Source organism: Scheffersomyces xylosifermentans, assembly GCF_036884685.1.
Source record: "Scheffersomyces xylosifermentans strain CBS 12540 chromosome Unknown RJT20scaffold_3, whole genome shotgun sequence".
Taxonomy (NCBI): Eukaryota; Fungi; Ascomycota; class Pichiomycetes; order Serinales; family Debaryomycetaceae; genus Scheffersomyces; species Scheffersomyces xylosifermentans.
In genome coordinates, this window is record NW_027042941.1 from 106,285 (window position 1) to 126,240 (window position 19,956).

Below are 19,956 nucleotides of genomic sequence, written 5' to 3' on the forward strand. Positions count from 1 at the left end.
CTATTTTGGAAGCCGCCGTCAAGACATGTCGCCAGTAAGATCCTCCAAATTTAAGACGCCGATCAATGCTTTACTTTTTCCGTCAACTACGGTAGTAGAATTATCCTCTAGTGAATAAAACACCGGAAGCGGATAAACTGGTTGTAAATTAGCTTCTTTGACTGGCAATAACAGCTTCAATGGAAATCATTCCCTACCGCAGCATTGTCTTCTTCCAATGAGGAAAAGCTAGTGAATAACGGGAAAGCTTGTTGCTTTCATTTCAGAATTGCCATGACTCTTTTGTATAACACGTCAACATTGAAGGAATCCAAATCCTTAGCTTGTAACATTGAAACTTTAGTTCCGACTACAACGACTCACTCAAAAGCCTAAGTAAAGTTGTAAGTCCTGCACATCTCTGACAAAGTATCAAGAATCACCTGAAGAAGGCCAAGCGAAGTTCTGACAAGCATTGAGTGCGACTAAAAAAAGAAATAGCCAGAAGATAGTAAGTTATTTTTAGGAAAATATTCCAAATCTATTAGCTGATTTTCTTGACAGAAAAATACTCTTAACATTTAAAGTTAAAATTGTCGACTAACTGAACCCTTTTCTTGTCGTGTTCTTTTTTACTGAGCGTAGATCTACCGTGAATGCACATGGCCAAAAAGGGAGAAGGTTGACCTTTTTTTTTTTTGCAATAGGCATGTTCGGAGACATGGATTTAGTTAAATAAATAAAAACTTGAATTTATCTTGGATTATAACATTTTATAGATACGAACTCTGACTATCTCTCAAACTGCAATTCATGTTAAGATATGATTCTAGCAGCTAATTAAGTTGGAAGTAGAGACAATTCCAATTTTAGAATGCACTTACCTAATGAGCCATCATAGTTATTGAATTCTTCCTAGCTTTGTATTATTGTACGATTTATTTCAGCCTTGAAAATGCCCTGGTTTAGTCCACACCAAGCCAAAATTCCTAACCTACCAAGAGTTAGATCCACCAGATTTTTTTGGAGGTGAACTACGCAAAGGGTATCTCTGAGTTACTTGGAATAACTAGACACATTTTCTTTCATATCAGCAATGTTGACGCGATAACATATTACACTTTCGAAGTTTTTGTAATTATTCTCACCAAAAAGCGAAAATATGGAAATAATCAACACACATTAAAATCGTTGAACTAACTAAAGTATTATCAAGCTTACAATTATTAGCGGGACCAATGATACACGAACATTTATATTGAACAATTATTTCGTAAAAAGAGTGCTGAAATGATAACATGAAATCGGTCGTGTCACAACGTTCTCCGACGCTGGTGGAAGAAAAGAGCCTATGTGCAAACACCGTAGGTGTTCGCTCTTCACCAAGTTTATTCAATGAATCGCAGATGTCAAAAGAATTCACGCTTTGTTAAGAGGAGAATGCGAGAAAGTTGAAATATGTTCTTATTTCTTTACGACCACAATTAAAAGGCAGGGTACTCAATAGTTTCGAGTACATAAGGCCCCAAACATAGGTGCACTGAGGTCAACAATTGATGGGCTCTACAAATGAAGATATTTCTTATATGTATTTAAATAACAAGAATGTAAAATTGGGCTAACGTACTTTAAATGCCCACATTAAAATGAAAACGAAACGAAAAAATTCGAAGAAGAAATTATAATGAAGTCCATCAAGAAAGGATGAACAGTCGAAGTAAAATAGATGTCGTAGGAAACATCAGCGATTGACTATAGTTCGACCATTTTACCTAATTCAAAAGGGAAAATTGAGAAACTTATCAAAAGTATAAAGAAATCAAACAAACAATGACAGCGAAATGTAAAAGATTGGATGGTACCAACGAATTCGAACCTCCCTCATAGGATTGCACTGAGGAAATGACACTAGAACTACCAGGAGCATTAAATGGTTGAGTTACCGAAGAAGAAGCACCAGAGCTGGATTCAGCAGCTCCAGGAGATCCAGAGGCATTACCTGTGATATCTGCAGAAGATGCAAATGTAGACTCGGAGTCTGAATTGGTACCAGATTCAGAACCAGAACCAGTACCAGATTCAGAACCAGAACCAGAACCAGAACCAGACTCGGAACCAGATTCAGAACCAGAACCAGACTCGGAACCAGATTCAGAACCAGAACCAGACTCGGAACCAGAACCAGATTCAGAACCAGAACCAGACTCGGAACCAGAACCAGATTCAGAACCAGAACCAGACTCGGAACCAGAGCTGTTAGCAGGAGATGATACAGAATCGGAAGTGGTACCAGTAGTGACAGCAGAACTTGTTGCTGTTTCCACTATACCTGTACCCTCTGGACATCCCTCAGTAACAGTTGAAGTCAATAATTCTACTTCAGTAACAGTTACACAATTAGAGCTACCTCTGAAGCAGATTGTCTTTGTAACTTCTGTGGTAATAGTAGTAAAGATCGTAGTGAATTCATCTGATGGCTGATCGCCAGTGATCAAAGAAGTGGTGGTGAACCAGCTACCAGCAGAGTCAGTAGAAATGAGAACATCTCCAGTGTCGGTAGATACAGAACCATCAGAGTTAGTAGTAACAAAGGTGGTGGTGTATTCAGTTGGTTGTGGACCAGTGATCAAAGAAGTGGTTGTGAACCAGCTACCAGCAGAGTCAGTAGAAATGAGAACATCTCCAGTGTCGGTAGATACAGAACCATCAGAGTTGGTGGTGACGAAAGTAGTAGTGTACTCAGTTGGTTTGTCACCAGTGATCAAAGAAGTGGTTGTGAACCAGCTACCAGCAGAATCAGTAGAAATGAGAACATCTCCAGTGTCGGTAGATACAGAACCATCAGAGTTGGTGGTGACGAAAGTGGTGGTGTACTCAGTTGGTTGTGGACCAGTGATCAAAGAAGTGGTTGTGAACCAGCTGCCGGCAGAGTCAGTAGAAATGAGAACATCTCCAGTGTCGGTAGATACAGAACCATCAGAGTTGGTGGTGACGAAAGTGGTGGTGTACTCAGTTGGTTGTGGACCAGTGATCAAAGAAGTGGTTGTGAACCAGCTACCAGCAGAGTCAGTAGAAATGAGAACATCTCCAGTGTCGGTAGATACAGAACCATCAGAGTTAGTAGTAACAAAGGTGGTGGTGTATTCAGTTGGTTGTGGACCAGTGATCAAAGAAGTGGTGGTGAACCAGCTACCAGCAGAGTCAGTAGAAATGAGAACATCGCCAGTTTCTGTCGAAACGGAACCATCAGAGTTGGTGGTGACGAAGGTGGTGGTGTACTCAGTTGGATCCAAAGAAAGGATCAATGAAGTGTTAGTGTACCTACCAGCAGATCCAGTAGAAATAAAAGAGGGAGTAGAAACGGCACCATCTTTATTGGTGGTAACAAACGCGGTTGAGGAATGAATTGATTGTTCATGTGTTATCAAGGAAGTAATAGTGAACCAACTACCGGCAGAGTCAGTAGAAATGAGAACATCTCCAGTGTCTGTCGAAACGGATCCATCAGAGTTGGTGGTGACGAAAGTAGTAGTGTACTCAGTTGGTTGTGGACCAGTAGTCAAGGAAGTGGTGTTATACAAGTTTTCAGCAGAGTCTGTAGAAATGATAACATCTCCACTGTTGGTAGATACAGAACCTTCAGAATTCGTCGTAACAAAGGTAGTAGTGTAATCCTTTGGATTTTCCGTAATACAATTGGAACCATCTCTCAAACAAATTGTCTTAGAACCATCAATCTTTGAAGTTGTTGTACACCAATTACCAGAAGAATCAGTCGTTATAATAACATCACCGGTTTCTGTAGACACAGAACCATCAGAGTTAGTAGTAACAAAGGTAGTGGTGTACTCAGTTGGATGTTCACCAGTGATCAAAGAAGTGGTGGTGAACCAGCTACCGGCAGAGTCAGTAGAAATGAGAACATCTCCAGTGTCGGTAGATACAGAACCATCAGAGTTAGTAGTAACAAAGGTGGTGGTGTACTCAGTTGGTTGTGGACCAGTGATCAAAGAAGTGGTGGTGAACCAGCTGCCGGCAGAGTCAGTAGAAATGAGAACATCTCCAGTGTCGGTAGATACAGAACCATCAGAGTTGGTGGTGACGAAAGTAGTAGTGTATTCAGTTGGTTTGTCACCAGTGATCAAAGAAGTGGTTGTGAACCAGCTGCCGGCAGAGTCAGTAGAAATGAGAACATCTCCAGTGTCGGTAGATACAGAACCATCAGAGTTAGTAGTAACAAAGGTGGTGGTGTATTCAGTTGGTTGAGGACCAGTGATCAAAGAAGTTGTAGTGAACCAGCTGCCGGCAGAGTCAGTAGAAATGAGAACATCTCCAGTGTCGGTAGATACAGAACCATCAGAGTTGGTGGTGACGAAAGTAGTAGTGTATTCAGTTGGTTGAGGACCAGTGATCAAAGAAGTTGTGGTGAACCAGCTACCGGCAGAGTCAGTAGAAATGAGAACATCTCCAGTGTCGGTAGATACGGAACCATCAGAGTTGGTGGTGACGAAAGTAGTAGTGTACTCAGTTGGTTGAGGACCAGTGATCAAAGAAGTGGTGGTGAACCAGCTGCCGGCAGAGTCAGTAGAAATGAGAACATCTCCAGTGTTGGTAGATACGGAACCATCAGAGTTGGTGGTGACGAAAGTAGTAGTGTACTCAGTTGGTTGAGGACCACTGATCAAAGAAGTGGTGGTGAACCAGCTACCAGCAGAGTCAGTAGAAATGAGAACATCTCCAGTGTCGGTAGATACAGAACCATCAGAGTTAGTAGTAACAAAGGTGGTGGTGTATTCAGTTGGTTGAGGACCAGTGATCAAAGAAGTGGTGGTGAACCAGCTACCAGCAGAGTCAGTAGAAATGAGAACATCTCCAGTGTCGGTAGATACAGAACCATCAGAGTTGGTGGTGACGAAAGTGGTGGTGTATTCAGTTGGTTGAGGACCAGTGATCAAAGAAGTGGTGGTGAACCAGCTGCCGGCAGAGTCAGTAGAAATGAGAACATCTCCAGTGTCGGTAGATACAGAACCATCAGAGTTAGTAGTAACAAAGGTGGTGGTGTACTCAGTTGGTTGAGGACCAGTGATCAAAGAAGTGGTGGTGAACCAGCTACCAGCAGAGTCAGTAGAAATGAGAACATCTCCAGTGTCGGTAGATACAGAACCATCAGAGTTGGTGGTGACGAAAGTGGTGGTGTACTCAGTTGGTTGTGGACCAGTGATCAAAGAAGTGGTGGTGAACCAGCTGCCGGCAGAGTCAGTAGAAATGAGAACATCTCCAGTGTCGGTAGATACAGAACCATCAGAGTTAGTAGTAACAAAGGTGGTGGTGTATTCAGTTGGTTGTGGACCACTGATCAAAGAAGTGGTGGTGAACCAGCTACCAGCAGAGTCAGTAGAAATGAGAACATCTCCAGTGTCGGTAGATACAGAACCATCAGAGTTGGTGGTGACGAAAGTGGTGGTGTATTCAGTTGGTTGAGGACCAGTGATCAAAGAAGTGGTGGTGAACCAGCTGCCGGCAGAGTCAGTAGAAATGAGAACATCTCCAGTGTCGGTAGATACAGAACCATCAGAGTTAGTAGTAACAAAGGTGGTGGTGTACTCAGTTGGTTGTGGACCAGTGATCAAAGAAGTGGTGGTGAACCAGCTACCAGCAGAATCAGTAGAAATGAGAACATCTCCAGTGTCGGTAGATACAGAACCATCAGAGTTAGTAGTAACAAAGGTGGTGGTGTATTCAGTTGGTTGTGGACCAGTGATCAAAGAAGTGGTGGTGAACCAGCTGCCGGCAGAGTCAGTAGAAATGAGAACATCTCCAGTGTCGGTAGATACAGAACCATCAGAGTTAGTAGTAACAAAGGTGGTGGTGTACTCAGTTGGTTGTGGACCAGTGATCAAAGAAGTGGTGGTGAACCAGCTACCAGCAGAGTCAGTAGAAATGAGAACATCTCCAGTGTCGGTAGATACAGAACCATCAGAGTTGGTGGTGACGAAAGTGGTGGTGTATTCAGTTGGTTGAGGACCAGTGATCAAAGAAGTGGTGGTGAACCAGCTGCCGGCAGAGTCAGTAGAAATGAGAACATCTCCAGTGTCGGTAGATACAGAACCATCAGAGTTAGTAGTAACAAAGGTGGTGGTGTACTCAGTTGGTTGTGGACCAGTGATCAAAGAAGTGGTGGTGAACCAGCTACCAGCAGAGTCAGTAGAAATGAGAACATCTCCAGTGTCGGTAGATACAGAACCATCAGAGTTGGTGGTGACGAAAGTAGTAGTGTACTCAGTTGGTTTGTCACCAGTGATCAAAGAAGTGGTTGTGAACCAGCTACCAGCAGAGTCAGTAGAAATGAGAACATCTCCAGTGTCGGTAGATACAGAACCATCAGAGTTGGTGGTGACGAAAGTGGTGGTGTATTCAGTTGGTTGAGGACCAGTGATCAAAGAAGTGGTGGTGAACCAGCTGCCGGCAGAGTCAGTAGAAATGAGAACATCTCCAGTGTCGGTAGATACAGAACCATCAGAGTTGGTGGTGACGAAAGTAGTAGTGTACTCAGTTGGTTTGTCACCAGTGATCAAAGAAGTGGTTGTGAACCAGCTACCAGCAGAGTCAGTAGAAATGAGAACATCTCCAGTGTCGGTAGATACAGAACCATCAGAGTTAGTAGTAACAAAGGTGGTGGTGTATTCAGTTGGTTGTGGACCAGTGATCAAAGAAGTGGTGGTGAACCAGCTGCCGGCAGAGTCAGTAGAAATGAGAACATCTCCAGTGTCGGTAGATACAGAACCATCAGAGTTGGTGGTGACGAAAGTAGTAGTGTATTCAGTTGGTTGTGGACCAGTGATCAAAGAAGTGGTTGTGAACCAGCTACCAGCAGAGTCAGTAGAAATGAGAACATCTCCAGTGTCGGTAGATACAGAACCATCAGAGTTGGTGGTGACGAAAGTGGTGGTGTATTCAGTTGGTTGAGGACCAGTGATCAAAGAAGTGGTGGTGAACCAGCTGCCGGCAGAGTCAGTAGAAATGAGAACATCTCCAGTGTCGGTAGATACAGAACCATCAGAGTTAGTAGTAACAAAGGTGGTGGTGTACTCAGTTGGTTGTGGACCACTGATCAAAGAAGTGGTGGTGAACCAGCTACCAGCAGAATCAGTAGAAATGAGAACATCTCCAGTGTCGGTAGATACAGAACCATCAGAGTTAGTAGTAACAAAGGTGGTGGTGTATTCAGTTGGTTGTGGACCAGTGATCAAAGAAGTGGTGGTGAACCAGCTGCCGGCAGAGTCAGTAGAAATGAGAACATCTCCAGTGTCGGTAGATACAGAACCATCAGAGTTAGTAGTAACAAAGGTGGTGGTGTACTCAGTTGGTTGTGGACCAGTGATCAAAGAAGTGGTGGTGAACCAGCTACCAGCAGAGTCAGTAGAAATGAGAACATCTCCAGTGTCGGTAGATACAGAACCATCAGAGTTAGTAGTAACAAAGGTGGTGGTGTATTCAGTTGGTTGTGGACCAGTGATCAAAGAAGTGGTGGTGAACCAGCTACCAGCAGAGTCAGTAGAAATGAGAACATCTCCAGTGTCGGTAGATACAGAACCATCAGAGTTGGTGGTGACGAAAGTGGTGGTGTATTCAGTTGGTTGAGGACCAGTGATCAAAGAAGTGGTGGTGAACCAGCTGCCGGCAGAGTCAGTAGAAATGAGAACATCTCCAGTGTCGGTAGATACAGAACCATCAGAGTTGGTGGTGACGAAAGTGGTGGTGTATTCAGTTGGTTGAGGACCAGTGATCAAAGAAGTGGTGGTGAACCAGCTGCCGGCAGAGTCAGTAGAAATGAGAACATCTCCAGTGTCGGTAGATACAGAACCATCAGAGTTAGTAGTAACAAAGGTGGTGGTGTACTCAGTTGGTTGTGGACCACTGATCAAAGAAGTGGTGGTGAACCAGCTACCAGCAGAATCAGTAGAAATGAGAACATCTCCAGTGTCGGTAGATACAGAACCATCAGAGTTAGTAGTAACAAAGGTGGTGGTGTACTCAGTTGGTTGTGGACCAGTGATCAAAGAAGTGGTGGTGAACCAGCTGCCGGCAGAGTCAGTAGAAATGAGAACATCTCCAGTGTCGGTAGATACAGAATCATCAGAGTTAGTAGTAACAAAGGTGGTGGTGTACTCAGTTGGTTGTGGACCAGTGATCAAAGAAGTGGTGGTGAACCAGCTACCAGCAGAATCAGTAGAAATGAGAACATCTCCAGTGTCGGTAGATACAGAACCATCAGAGTTAGTAGTAACAAAGGTGGTGGTGTATTCAGTTGGTTGTGGACCAGTGATCAAAGAAGTGGTGGTGAACCAGCTGCCGGCAGAGTCAGTAGAAATGAGAACATCTCCAGTGTCGGTAGATACAGAACCATCAGAGTTAGTAGTAACAAAGGTGGTGGTGTATTCAGTTGGTTGTGGACCAGTGATCAAAGAAGTGGTGGTGAACCAGCTACCAGCAGAGTCAGTAGAAATGAGAACATCTCCAGTGTCGGTAGATACAGAACCATCAGAGTTAGTAGTAACAAAGGTGGTGGTGTATTCAGTTGGTTGTGGACCAGTGATCAAAGAAGTGGTGGTGAACCAGCTACCAGCAGAGTCAGTAGAAATGAGAACATCTCCAGTGTCGGTAGATACAGAACCATCAGAGTTGGTGGTGACGAAAGTGGTGGTGTATTCAGTTGGTTGAGGACCAGTGATCAAAGAAGTGGTGGTGAACCAGCTGCCGGCAGAGTCAGTAGAAATGAGAACATCTCCAGTGTCGGTAGATACAGAACCATCAGAGTTAGTAGTAACAAAGGTGGTGGTGTACTCAGTTGGTTGTGGACCAGTGATCAAAGAAGTGGTGGTGAACCAGCTACCAGCAGAGTCAGTAGAAATGAGAACATCTCCAGTGTCGGTAGATACAGAACCATCAGAGTTAGTAGTAACAAAGGTGGTGGTGTATTCAGTTGGTTGTGGACCAGTGATCAAAGAAGTGGTGGTGAACCAGCTACCAGCAGAGTCAGTAGAAATGAGAACATCTCCAGTGTCGGTAGATACAGAACCATCAGAGTTAGTAGTAACAAAGGTGGTGGTGTATTCAGTTGGTTGTGGACCAGTGATCAAAGAAGTGGTGGTGAACCAGCTACCAGCAGAGTCAGTAGAAATGAGAACATCTCCAGTGTCGGTAGATACAGAACCATCAGAGTTGGTGGTGACGAAAGTGGTGGTGTATTCAGTTGGTTGAGGACCAGTGATCAAAGAAGTGGTGGTGAACCAGCTGCCGGCAGAGTCAGTAGAAATGAGAACATCTCCAGTGTCGGTAGATACAGAACCATCAGAGTTAGTAGTAACAAAGGTGGTGGTGTACTCAGTTGGTTGTGGACCAGTGATCAAAGAAGTGGTGGTGAACCAGCTACCAGCAGAGTCAGTAGAAATGAGAACATCTCCAGTGTCGGTAGATACAGAACCATCAGAGTTAGTAGTAACAAAGGTGGTGGTGTATTCAGTTGGTTGTGGACCAGTGATCAAAGAAGTGGTGGTGAACCAGCTGCCGGCAGAGTCAGTAGAAATGAGAACATCTCCAGTGTCGGTAGATACAGAACCATCAGAGTTAGTAGTAACAAAGGTGGTGGTGTATTCAGTTGGTTGTGGACCAGTGATCAAAGAAGTGGTGGTGAACCAGCTACCAGCAGAGTCAGTAGAAATGAGAACATCTCCAGTGTCGGTAGATACAGAACCATCAGAGTTAGTAGTAACAAAGGTGGTGGTGTACTCAGTTGGTTGTGGACCACTGATCAAAGAAGTGGTGGTGAACCAGCTACCAGCAGAATCAGTAGAAATGAGAACATCTCCAGTGTCGGTAGATACAGAACCATCAGAGTTAGTAGTAACAAAGGTGGTGGTGTACTCAGTTGGTTGTGGACCAGTGATCAAAGAAGTGGTGGTGAACCAGCTGCCGGCAGAGTCAGTAGAAATGAGAACATCTCCAGTGTCGGTAGATACAGAACCATCAGAGTTAGTAGTAACAAAGGTGGTGGTGTACTCAGTTGGTTGTGGACCAGTGATCAAAGAAGTGGTGGTGAACCAGCTACCAGCAGAGTCAGTAGAAATGAGAACATCTCCAGTGTCGGTAGATACAGAACCATCAGAGTTGGTGGTGACGAAAGTGGTGGTGTATTCAGTTGGTTGAGGACCAGTGATCAAAGAAGTGGTGGTGAACCAGCTGCCGGCAGAGTCAGTAGAAATGAGAACATCTCCAGTGTCGGTAGATACAGAACCATCAGAGTTGGTGGTGACGAAAGTGGTGGTGTATTCAGTTGGTTGAGGACCAGTGATCAAAGAAGTGGTGGTGAACCAGCTGCCGGCAGAGTCAGTAGAAATGAGAACATCTCCAGTGTCGGTAGATACAGAACCATCAGAGTTAGTAGTAACAAAGGTGGTGGTGTACTCAGTTGGTTGTGGACCAGTGATCAAAGAAGTGGTGGTGAACCAGCTACCAGCAGAATCAGTAGAAATGAGAACATCTCCAGTGTCGGTAGATACAGAACCATCAGAGTTAGTAGTAACAAAGGTGGTGGTGTACTCAGTTGGTTGTGGACCAGTGATCAAAGAAGTGGTGGTGAACCAGCTGCCGGCAGAGTCAGTAGAAATGAGAACATCTCCAGTGTCGGTAGATACAGAACCATCAGAGTTAGTAGTAACAAAGGTGGTGGTGTACTCAGTTGGTTGTGGACCAGTGATCAAAGAAGTGGTGGTGAACCAGCTACCAGCAGAATCAGTAGAAATGAGAACATCTCCAGTGTCGGTAGATACAGAACCATCAGAGTTAGTAGTAACAAAGGTGGTGGTGTATTCAGTTGGTTGTGGACCAGTGATCAAAGAAGTGGTGGTGAACCAGCTGCCGGCAGAGTCAGTAGAAATGAGAACATCTCCAGTGTCGGTAGATACAGAACCATCAGAGTTAGTAGTAACAAAGGTGGTGGTGTATTCAGTTGGTTGTGGACCAGTGATCAAAGAAGTGGTGGTGAACCAGCTACCAGCAGAGTCAGTAGAAATGAGAACATCTCCAGTGTCGGTAGATACAGAACCATCAGAGTTGGTGGTGACGAAAGTGGTGGTGTATTCAGTTGGTTGAGGACCAGTGATCAAAGAAGTGGTGGTGAACCAGCTGCCGGCAGAGTCAGTAGAAATGAGAACATCTCCAGTGTCGGTAGATACAGAACCATCAGAGTTAGTAGTAACAAAGGTGGTGGTGTACTCAGTTGGTTGTGGACCAGTGATCAAAGAAGTGGTGGTGAACCAGCTACCAGCAGAATCAGTAGAAATGAGAACATCTCCAGTGTCGGTAGATACAGAACCATCAGAGTTAGTAGTAACAAAGGTGGTGGTATATTCAGTTGGTTGTGGACCAGTGATCAAAGAAGTGGTGGTGAACCAGCTACCAGCAGAATCAGTAGAAATGAGAACATCTCCAGTGTCGGTAGATACAGAACCATCAGAGTTAGTAGTAACAAAGGTGGTGGTGTATTCAGTTGGTTGTGGACCAGTGATCAAAGAAGTGGTGGTGAACCAGCTACCAGCAGAGTCAGTAGAAATGAGAACATCTCCAGTGTCGGTAGATACAGAACCATCAGAGTTGGTGGTGACGAAAGTGGTGGTGTATTCAGTTGGTTGTGGACCAGTGATCAAAGAAGTGGTGGTGAACCAGCTACCAGCAGAGTCAGTAGAAATGAGAACATCTCCAGTGTCGGTAGATACAGAACCATCAGAGTTGGTGGTGACGAAAGTGGTGGTGTATTCAGTTGGTTGAGGACCAGTGATCAAAGAAGTGGTGGTGAACCAGCTGCCGGCAGAGTCAGTAGAAATGAGAACATCTCCAGTGTCGGTAGATACAGAACCATCAGAGTTAGTAGTAACAAAGGTGGTGGTGTACTCAGTTGGTTGTGGACCAGTGATCAAAGAAGTGGTGGTGAACCAGCTACCAGCAGAATCAGTAGAAATGAGAACATCTCCAGTGTCGGTAGATACAGAACCATCAGAGTTAGTAGTAACAAAGGTGGTGGTGTATTCAGTTGGTTGTGGACCACTGATCAAAGAAGTGGTGGTGAACCAGCTACCAGCAGAGTCAGTAGAAATGAGAACATCTCCAGTGTCGGTAGATACAGAACCATCAGAGTTGGTGGTGACGAAAGTGGTGGTGTATTCAGTTGGTTGAGGACCAGTGATCAAAGAAGTGGTGGTGAACCAGCTGCCGGCAGAGTCAGTAGAAATGAGAACATCTCCAGTGTCGGTAGATACAGAACCATCAGAGTTAGTAGTAACAAAGGTGGTGGTGTACTCAGTTGGTTGTGGACCAGTGATCAAAGAAGTGGTGGTGAACCAGCTACCAGCAGAATCAGTAGAAATGAGAACATCTCCAGTGTCGGTAGATACAGAACCATCAGAGTTAGTAGTAACAAAGGTGGTGGTGTACTCAGTTGGTTGTGGACCAGTGATCAAAGAAGTGGTGGTGAACCAGCTACCAGCAGAGTCAGTAGAAATGAGAACATCTCCAGTGTCGGTAGATACAGAACCATCAGAGTTGGTGGTGACGAAAGTGGTGGTGTATTCAGTTGGTTGAGGACCAGTGATCAAAGAAGTGGTGGTGAACCAGCTGCCGGCAGAGTCAGTAGAAATGAGAACATCTCCAGTGTCGGTAGATACAGAACCATCAGAGTTAGTAGTAACAAAGGTGGTGGTGTATTCAGTTGGTTGTGGACCAGTGATCAAAGAAGTGGTGGTGAACCAGCTACCAGCAGAGTCAGTAGAAATGAGAACATCTCCAGTGTCGGTAGATACAGAACCATCAGAGTTGGTGGTGACGAAAGTGGTGGTGTATTCAGTTGGTTGAGGACCAGTGATCAAAGAAGTGGTGGTGAACCAGCTGCCGGCAGAGTCAGTAGAAATGAGAACATCTCCAGTGTCGGTAGATACAGAACCATCAGAGTTGGTGGTGACGAAAGTGGTGGTGTATTCAGTTGGTTGAGGACCAGTGATCAAAGAAGTGGTGGTGAACCAGCTGCCGGCAGAGTCAGTAGAAATGAGAACATCTCCAGTGTCGGTAGATACAGAACCATCAGAGTTAGTAGTAACAAAGGTGGTGGTGTACTCAGTTGGTTGTGGACCAGTGATCAAAGAAGTGGTGGTGAACCAGCTACCAGCAGAGTCAGTAGAAATGAGAACATCTCCAGTGTCGGTAGATACAGAACCATCAGAGTTAGTAGTAACAAAGGTGGTGGTGTATTCAGTTGGTTCTGGACCAGTGATCAAAGAAGTGGTGGTGAACCAGCTGCCGGCAGAGTCAGTAGAAATGAGAACATCTCCAGTGTCGGTAGATACAGAACCATCAGAGTTAGTAGTAACAAAGGTGGTGGTGTATTCAGTTGGTTGTGGACCAGTGATCAAAGAAGTGGTGGTGAACCAGCTACCAGCAGAGTCAGTAGAAATGAGAACATCTCCAGTGTCGGTAGATACAGAACCATCAGAGTTGGTGGTGACGAAAGTGGTGGTGTATTCAGTTGGTTGAGGACCAGTGATCAAAGAAGTGGTGGTGAACCAGCTGCCGGCAGAGTCAGTAGAAATGAGAACATCTCCAGTGTCGGTAGATACAGAACCATCAGAGTTAGTAGTAACAAAGGTGGTGGTGTACTCAGTTGGTTGTGGACCAGTGATCAAAGAAGTGGTGGTGAACCAGCTACCAGCAGAATCAGTAGAAATGAGAACATCTCCAGTGTCGGTAGATACAGAACCATCAGAGTTAGTAGTAACAAAGGTGGTGGTGTACTCAGTTGGTTGTGGACCAGTGATCAAAGAAGTGGTGGTGAACCAGCTGCCGGCAGAGTCAGTAGAAATGAGAACATCTCCAGTGTCGGTAGATACAGAACCATCAGAGTTAGTAGTAACAAAGGTGGTGGTGTACTCAGTTGGTTGTGGACCAGTGATCAAAGAAGTGGTGGTGAACCAGCTACCAGCAGAATCAGTAGAAATGAGAACATCTCCAGTGTCGGTAGATACAGAACCATCAGAGTTAGTAGTAACAAAGGTGGTGGTGTATTCAGTTGGTTGTGGACCAGTGATCAAAGAAGTGGTGGTGAACCAGCTACCAGCAGAGTCAGTAGAAATGAGAACATCTCCAGTGTCGGTAGATACAGAACCATCAGAGTTAGTAGTAACAAAGGTGGTGGTGTATTCAGTTGGTTGTGGACCAGTGATCAAAGAAGTGGTGGTGAACCAGCTGCCGGCAGAGTCAGTAGAAATGAGAACATCTCCAGTGTCGGTAGATACAGAACCATCAGAGTTAGTAGTAACAAAGGTGGTGGTGTATTCAGTTGGTTGTGGACCAGTGATCAAAGAAGTGGTGGTGAACCAGCTACCAGCAGAGTCAGTAGAAATGAGAACATCTCCAGTGTCGGTAGATACAGAACCATCAGAGTTGGTGGTGACGAAAGTGGTGGTGTATTCAGTTGGTTGAGGACCAGTGATCAAAGAAGTGGTGGTGAACCAGCTGCCGGCAGAGTCAGTAGAAATGAGAACATCTCCAGTGTCGGTAGATACAGAACCATCAGAGTTAGTAGTAACAAAGGTGGTGGTGTATTCAGTTGGTTGTGGACCAGTGATCAAAGAAGTGGTGGTGAACCAGCTACCAGCAGAGTCAGTAGAAATGAGAACATCTCCAGTGTCGGTAGATACAGAACCATCAGAGTTAGTAGTAACAAAGGTGGTGGTGTACTCAGTTGGTTGTGGACCACTGATCAAAGAAGTGGTGGTGAACCAGCTACCAGCAGAATCAGTAGAAATGAGAACATCTCCAGTGTCGGTAGATACAGAACCATCAGAGTTAGTAGTAACAAAGGTGGTGGTGTACTCAGTTGGTTGTGGACCAGTGATCAAAGAAGTGGTGGTGAACCAGCTGCCGGCAGAGTCAGTAGAAATGAGAACATCTCCAGTGTCGGTAGATACAGAACCATCAGAGTTAGTAGTAACAAAGGTGGTGGTGTATTCAGTTGGTTGTGGACCAGTGATCAAAGAAGTGGTGGTGAACCAGCTACCAGCAGAGTCAGTAGAAATGAGAACATCTCCAGTGTCGGTAGATACAGAACCATCAGAGTTGGTGGTGACGAAAGTGGTGGTGTATTCAGTTGGTTGAGGACCAGTGATCAAAGAAGTGGTGGTGAACCAGCTGCCGGCAGAGTCAGTAGAAATGAGAACATCTCCAGTGTCGGTAGATACAGAACCATCAGAGTTGGTGGTGACGAAAGTGGTGGTGTACTCAGTTGGTTGTGGACCAGTGATCAAAGAAGTGGTGGTGAACCAGCTACCAGCAGAGTCAGTAGAAATGAGAACATCTCCAGTGTCGGTAGATACAGAACCATCAGAGTTAGTAGTAACAAAGGTGGTGGTGTACTCAGTTGGTTGTGGACCAGTGATCAAAGAAGTGGTGGTGAACCAGCTACCAGCAGAATCAGTAGAAATGAGAACATCTCCAGTGTCGGTAGATACAGAACCATCAGAGTTAGTAGTAACAAAGGTGGTGGTGTATTCAGTTGGTTGTGGACCAGTGATCAAAGAAGTGGTGGTGAACCAGCTGCCGGCAGAGTCAGTAGAAATGAGAACATCTCCAGTGTCGGTAGATACAGAACCATCAGAGTTAGTAGTAACAAAGGTGGTGGTGTATTCAGTTGGTTGTGGACCAGTGATCAAAGAAGTGGTGGTGAACCAGCTACCAGCAGAGTCAGTAGAAATGAGAACATCTCCAGTGTCGGTAGATACAGAACCATCAGAGTTGGTGGTGACGAAAGTGGTGGTGTATTCAGTTGGTTGAGGACCAGTGATCAAAGAAGTGGTGGTGAACCAGCTGCCGGCAGAGTCAGTAGAAATGAGAACATCTCCAGTGTCGGTAGATACAGAACCATCAGAGTTAGTAGTAACAAAGGTGGTGGTGTACTCAGTTGGTTGTGGACCAGTGATCAAAGAAGTGGTGGTGAACCAGCTACCAGCAGAATCAGTAGAAATGAGAACATCTCCAGTGTCGGTAGATACAGAACCATCAGAGTTGGTGGTGACGAAAGTGGTGGTGTATTCAGTTGGTTGAGGACCAGTGATCAAAGAAGTGGTGGTGAACCAGCTGCCGGCAGAGTCAGTAGAAATGAGAACATCTCCAGTGTCGGTAGATACAGAACCATCAGAGTTAGTAGTAACAAAGGTGGTGGTGTATTCAGTTGGTTGTGGACCAGTGATCAAAGAAGTGGTGGTGAACCAGCTGCCGGCAGAGTCAGTAGAAATGAGAACATCTCCAGTGTCGGTAGATACAGAACCATCAGAGTTAGTAGTAACAAAGGTGGTGGTGTATTCAGTTGGTTGTGGACCAGTGATCAAAGAAGTGGTGGTGAACCAGCTACCAGCAGAGTCAGTAGAAATGAGAACATCTCCAGTGTCGGTAGATACAGAACCATCAGAGTTGGTGGTGACGAAAGTGGTGGTGTATTCAGTTGGTTGAGGACCAGTGATCAAAGAAGTGGTGGTGAACCAGCTGCCGGCAGAGTCAGTAGAAATGAGAACATCTCCAGTGTCGGTAGATACAGAACCATCAGAGTTAGTAGTAACAAAGGTGGTGGTGTATTCAGTTGGTTGTGGACCAGTGATCAAAGAAGTGGTGGTGAACCAGCTACCAGCAGAGTCAGTAGAAATGAGAACATCTCCAGTGTCGGTAGATACAGAACCATCAGAGTTAGTAGTAACAAAGGTGGTGGTGTACTCAGTTGGTTGTGGACCACTGATCAAAGAAGTGGTGGTGAACCAGCTACCAGCAGAATCAGTAGAAATGAGAACATCTCCAGTGTCGGTAGATACAGAACCATCAGAGTTAGTAGTAACAAAGGTGGTGGTGTACTCAGTTGGTTGTGGACCAGTGATCAAAGAAGTGGTGGTGAACCAGCTGCCGGCAGAGTCAGTAGAAATGAGAACATCTCCAGTGTCGGTAGATACAGAACCATCAGAGTTAGTAGTAACAAAGGTGGTGGTGTATTCAGTTGGTTGTGGACCAGTGATCAAAGAAGTGGTGGTGAACCAGCTACCAGCAGAGTCAGTAGAAATGAGAACATCTCCAGTGTCGGTAGATACAGAACCATCAGAGTTGGTGGTGACGAAAGTGGTGGTGTATTCAGTTGGTTGAGGACCAGTGATCAAAGAAGTGGTGGTGAACCAGCTGCCGGCAGAGTCAGTAGAAATGAGAACATCTCCAGTGTCGGTAGATACAGAACCATCAGAGTTGGTGGTGACGAAAGTGGTGGTGTACTCAGTTGGTTGTGGACCAGTGATCAAAGAAGTGGTGGTGAACCAGCTACCAGCAGAGTCAGTAGAAATGAGAACATCTCCAGTGTCGGTAGATACAGAACCATCAGAGTTAGTAGTAACAAAGGTGGTGGTGTATTCAGTTGGTTGTGGACCAGTGATCAAAGAAGTGGTGGTGAACCAGCTGCCGGCAGAGTCAGTAGAAATGAGAACATCTCCAGTGTCGGTAGATACAGAACCATCAGAGTTAGTAGTAACAAAGGTGGTGGTGTATTCAGTTGGTTGTGGACCAGTGATCAAAGAAGTGGTGGTGAACCAGCTACCAGCAGAGTCAGTAGAAATGAGAACATCTCCAGTGTCGGTAGATACAGAACCATCAGAGTTGGTGGTGACGAAAGTGGTGGTGTATTCAGTTGGTTGAGGACCAGTGATCAAAGAAGTGGTGGTGAACCAGCTGCCGGCAGAGTCAGTAGAAATGAGAACATCTCCAGTGTCGGTAGATACAGAACCATCAGAGTTAGTAGTAACAAAGGTGGTGGTGTACTCAGTTGGTTGTGGACCAGTGATCAAAGAAGTGGTGGTGAACCAGCTACCAGCAGAATCAGTAGAAATGAGAACATCTCCAGTGTCGGTAGATACAGAACCATCAGAGTTAGTAGTAACAAAGGTGGTGGTGTACTCAGTTGGTTGTGGACCAGTGATCAAAGAAGTGGTGGTGAACCAGCTGCCGGCAGAGTCAGTAGAAATGAGAACATCTCCAGTGTCGGTAGATACAGAACCATCAGAGTTAGTAGTAACAAAGGTGGTGGTGTACTCAGTTGGTTGTGGACCAGTGATCAAAGAAGTGGTGGTGAACCAGCTACCAGCAGAGTCAGTAGAAATGAGAACATCTCCAGTGTCGGTAGATACAGAACCATCAGAGTTGGTGGTGACGAAAGTGGTGGTGTATTCAGTTGGTTGAGGACCAGTGATCAAAGAAGTGGTGGTGAACCAGCTACCAGCAGAGTCAGTAGAAATGAGAACATCTCCAGTGTCGGTAGATACAGAACCATCAGAGTTAGTAGTAACAAAGGTGGTGGTGTACTCAGTTGGTTGTGGACCAGTGATCAAAGAAGTGGTGGTGAACCAGCTACCAGCAGAATCAGTAGAAATGAGAACATCTCCAGTGTCGGTAGATACAGAACCATCAGAGTTAGTAGTAACAAAGGTGGTGGTGTATTCAGTTGGTTGTGGACCAGTGAGCAAAGAAGTGGTGGTGAACCAGCTACCAGCAGAGTCAGTAGAAATGAGAACATCTCCAGTGTCGGTAGATACAGAACCATCAGAGTTGGTGGTGACGAAAGTGGTGGTGTATTCAGTTGGTTGAGGACCAGTGATCAAAGAAGTGGTGGTGAACCAGCTGCCGGCAGAGTCAGTAGAAATGAGAACATCTCCAGTGTCGGTAGATACAGAACCATCAGAGTTAGTAGTAACAAAGGTGGTGGTGTACTCAGTTGGTTGTGGACCAGTGATCAAAGAAGTGGTGGTGAACCAGCTACCAGCAGAATCAGTAGAAATGAGAACATCTCCAGTGTCGGTAGATACAGAACCATCAGAGTTAGTAGTAACAAAGGTGGTGGTGTATTCAGTTGGTTGTGGACCAGTGATCAAAGAAGTGGTGGTGAACCAGCTGCCGGCAGAGTCAGTAGAAATGAGAACATCTCCAGTGTCGGTAGATACAGAACCATCAGAGTTAGTAGTAACAAAGGTGGTGGTGTACTCAGTTGGTTGTGGACCAGTGATCAAAGAAGTGGTGGTGAACCAGCTACCAGCAGAGTCAGTAGAAATGAGAACATCTCCAGTGTCGGTAGATACAGAACCATCAGAGTTGGTGGTGACGAAAGTGGTGGTGTATTCAGTTGGTTGAGGACCAGTGATCAAAGAAGTGGTGGTGAACCAGCTGCCGGCAGAGTCAGTAGAAATGAGAACATCTCCAGTGTCGGTAGATACAGAACCATCAGAGTTAGTAGTAACAAAGGTGGTGGTGTACTCAGTTGGTTGTGGACCAGTGATCAAAGAAGTGGTGGTGAACCAGCTGCCGGCAGAGTCAGTAGAAATGAGAACATCTCCAGTGTCGGTAGATACAGAACCATCAGAGTTAGTAGTAACAAAGGTGGTGGTGTACTCAGTTGGTTGTGGACCAGTGATCAAAGAAGTGGTGGTGAACCAGCTGCCGGCAGAGTCAGTAGAAATGAGAACATCTCCAGTGTCGGTAGATACAGAACCATCAGAGTTAGTAGTAACAAAGGTGGTGGTGTATTCAGTTGGTTGTGGACCAGTGATCAAAGAAGTGGTGGTGAACCAGCTGCCGGCAGAGTCAGTAGAAATGAGAACATCTCCAGTGTCGGTAGATACAGAACCATCAGAGTTAGTAGTAACAAAGGTGGTGGTGTACTCAGTTGGTTGTGGACCAGTGATCAAAGAAGTGGTGGTGAACCAGCTACCAGCAGAGTCAGTAGAAATGAGAACATCTCCAGTGTCGGTAGATACAGAACCATCAGAGTTGGTGGTGACGAAAGTGGTGGTGTATTCAGTTGGTTGAGGACCAGTGATCAAAGAAGTGGTGGTGAACCAGCTGCCGGCAGAGTCAGTA

At 45.4% G+C, this 19,956-nt stretch overlaps 1 protein-coding gene across 1 annotated transcript; it reads right to left on the bottom strand. All coding sequences in view use genetic code 12, as the record gives it.

Moving 5' to 3' along the window:
• Positions 1–1,530: 1,530 nt before the first annotated feature.
• On the bottom strand, positions 1,531–11,786 carry RJT20DRAFT_33069 (beta strand repeat-containing protein; the record flags this gene model as incomplete). The annotated part of the gene is made up of 2 exons (XM_064919721.1): positions 1,531–2,593; positions 3,839–11,786. Coding segments are annotated over 2 exons (8,760 nt in total), but the record flags the coding sequence as incomplete, so codon positions are not given.
• Between the last annotated feature and the right edge of the window lie 8,170 nt (positions 11,787–19,956).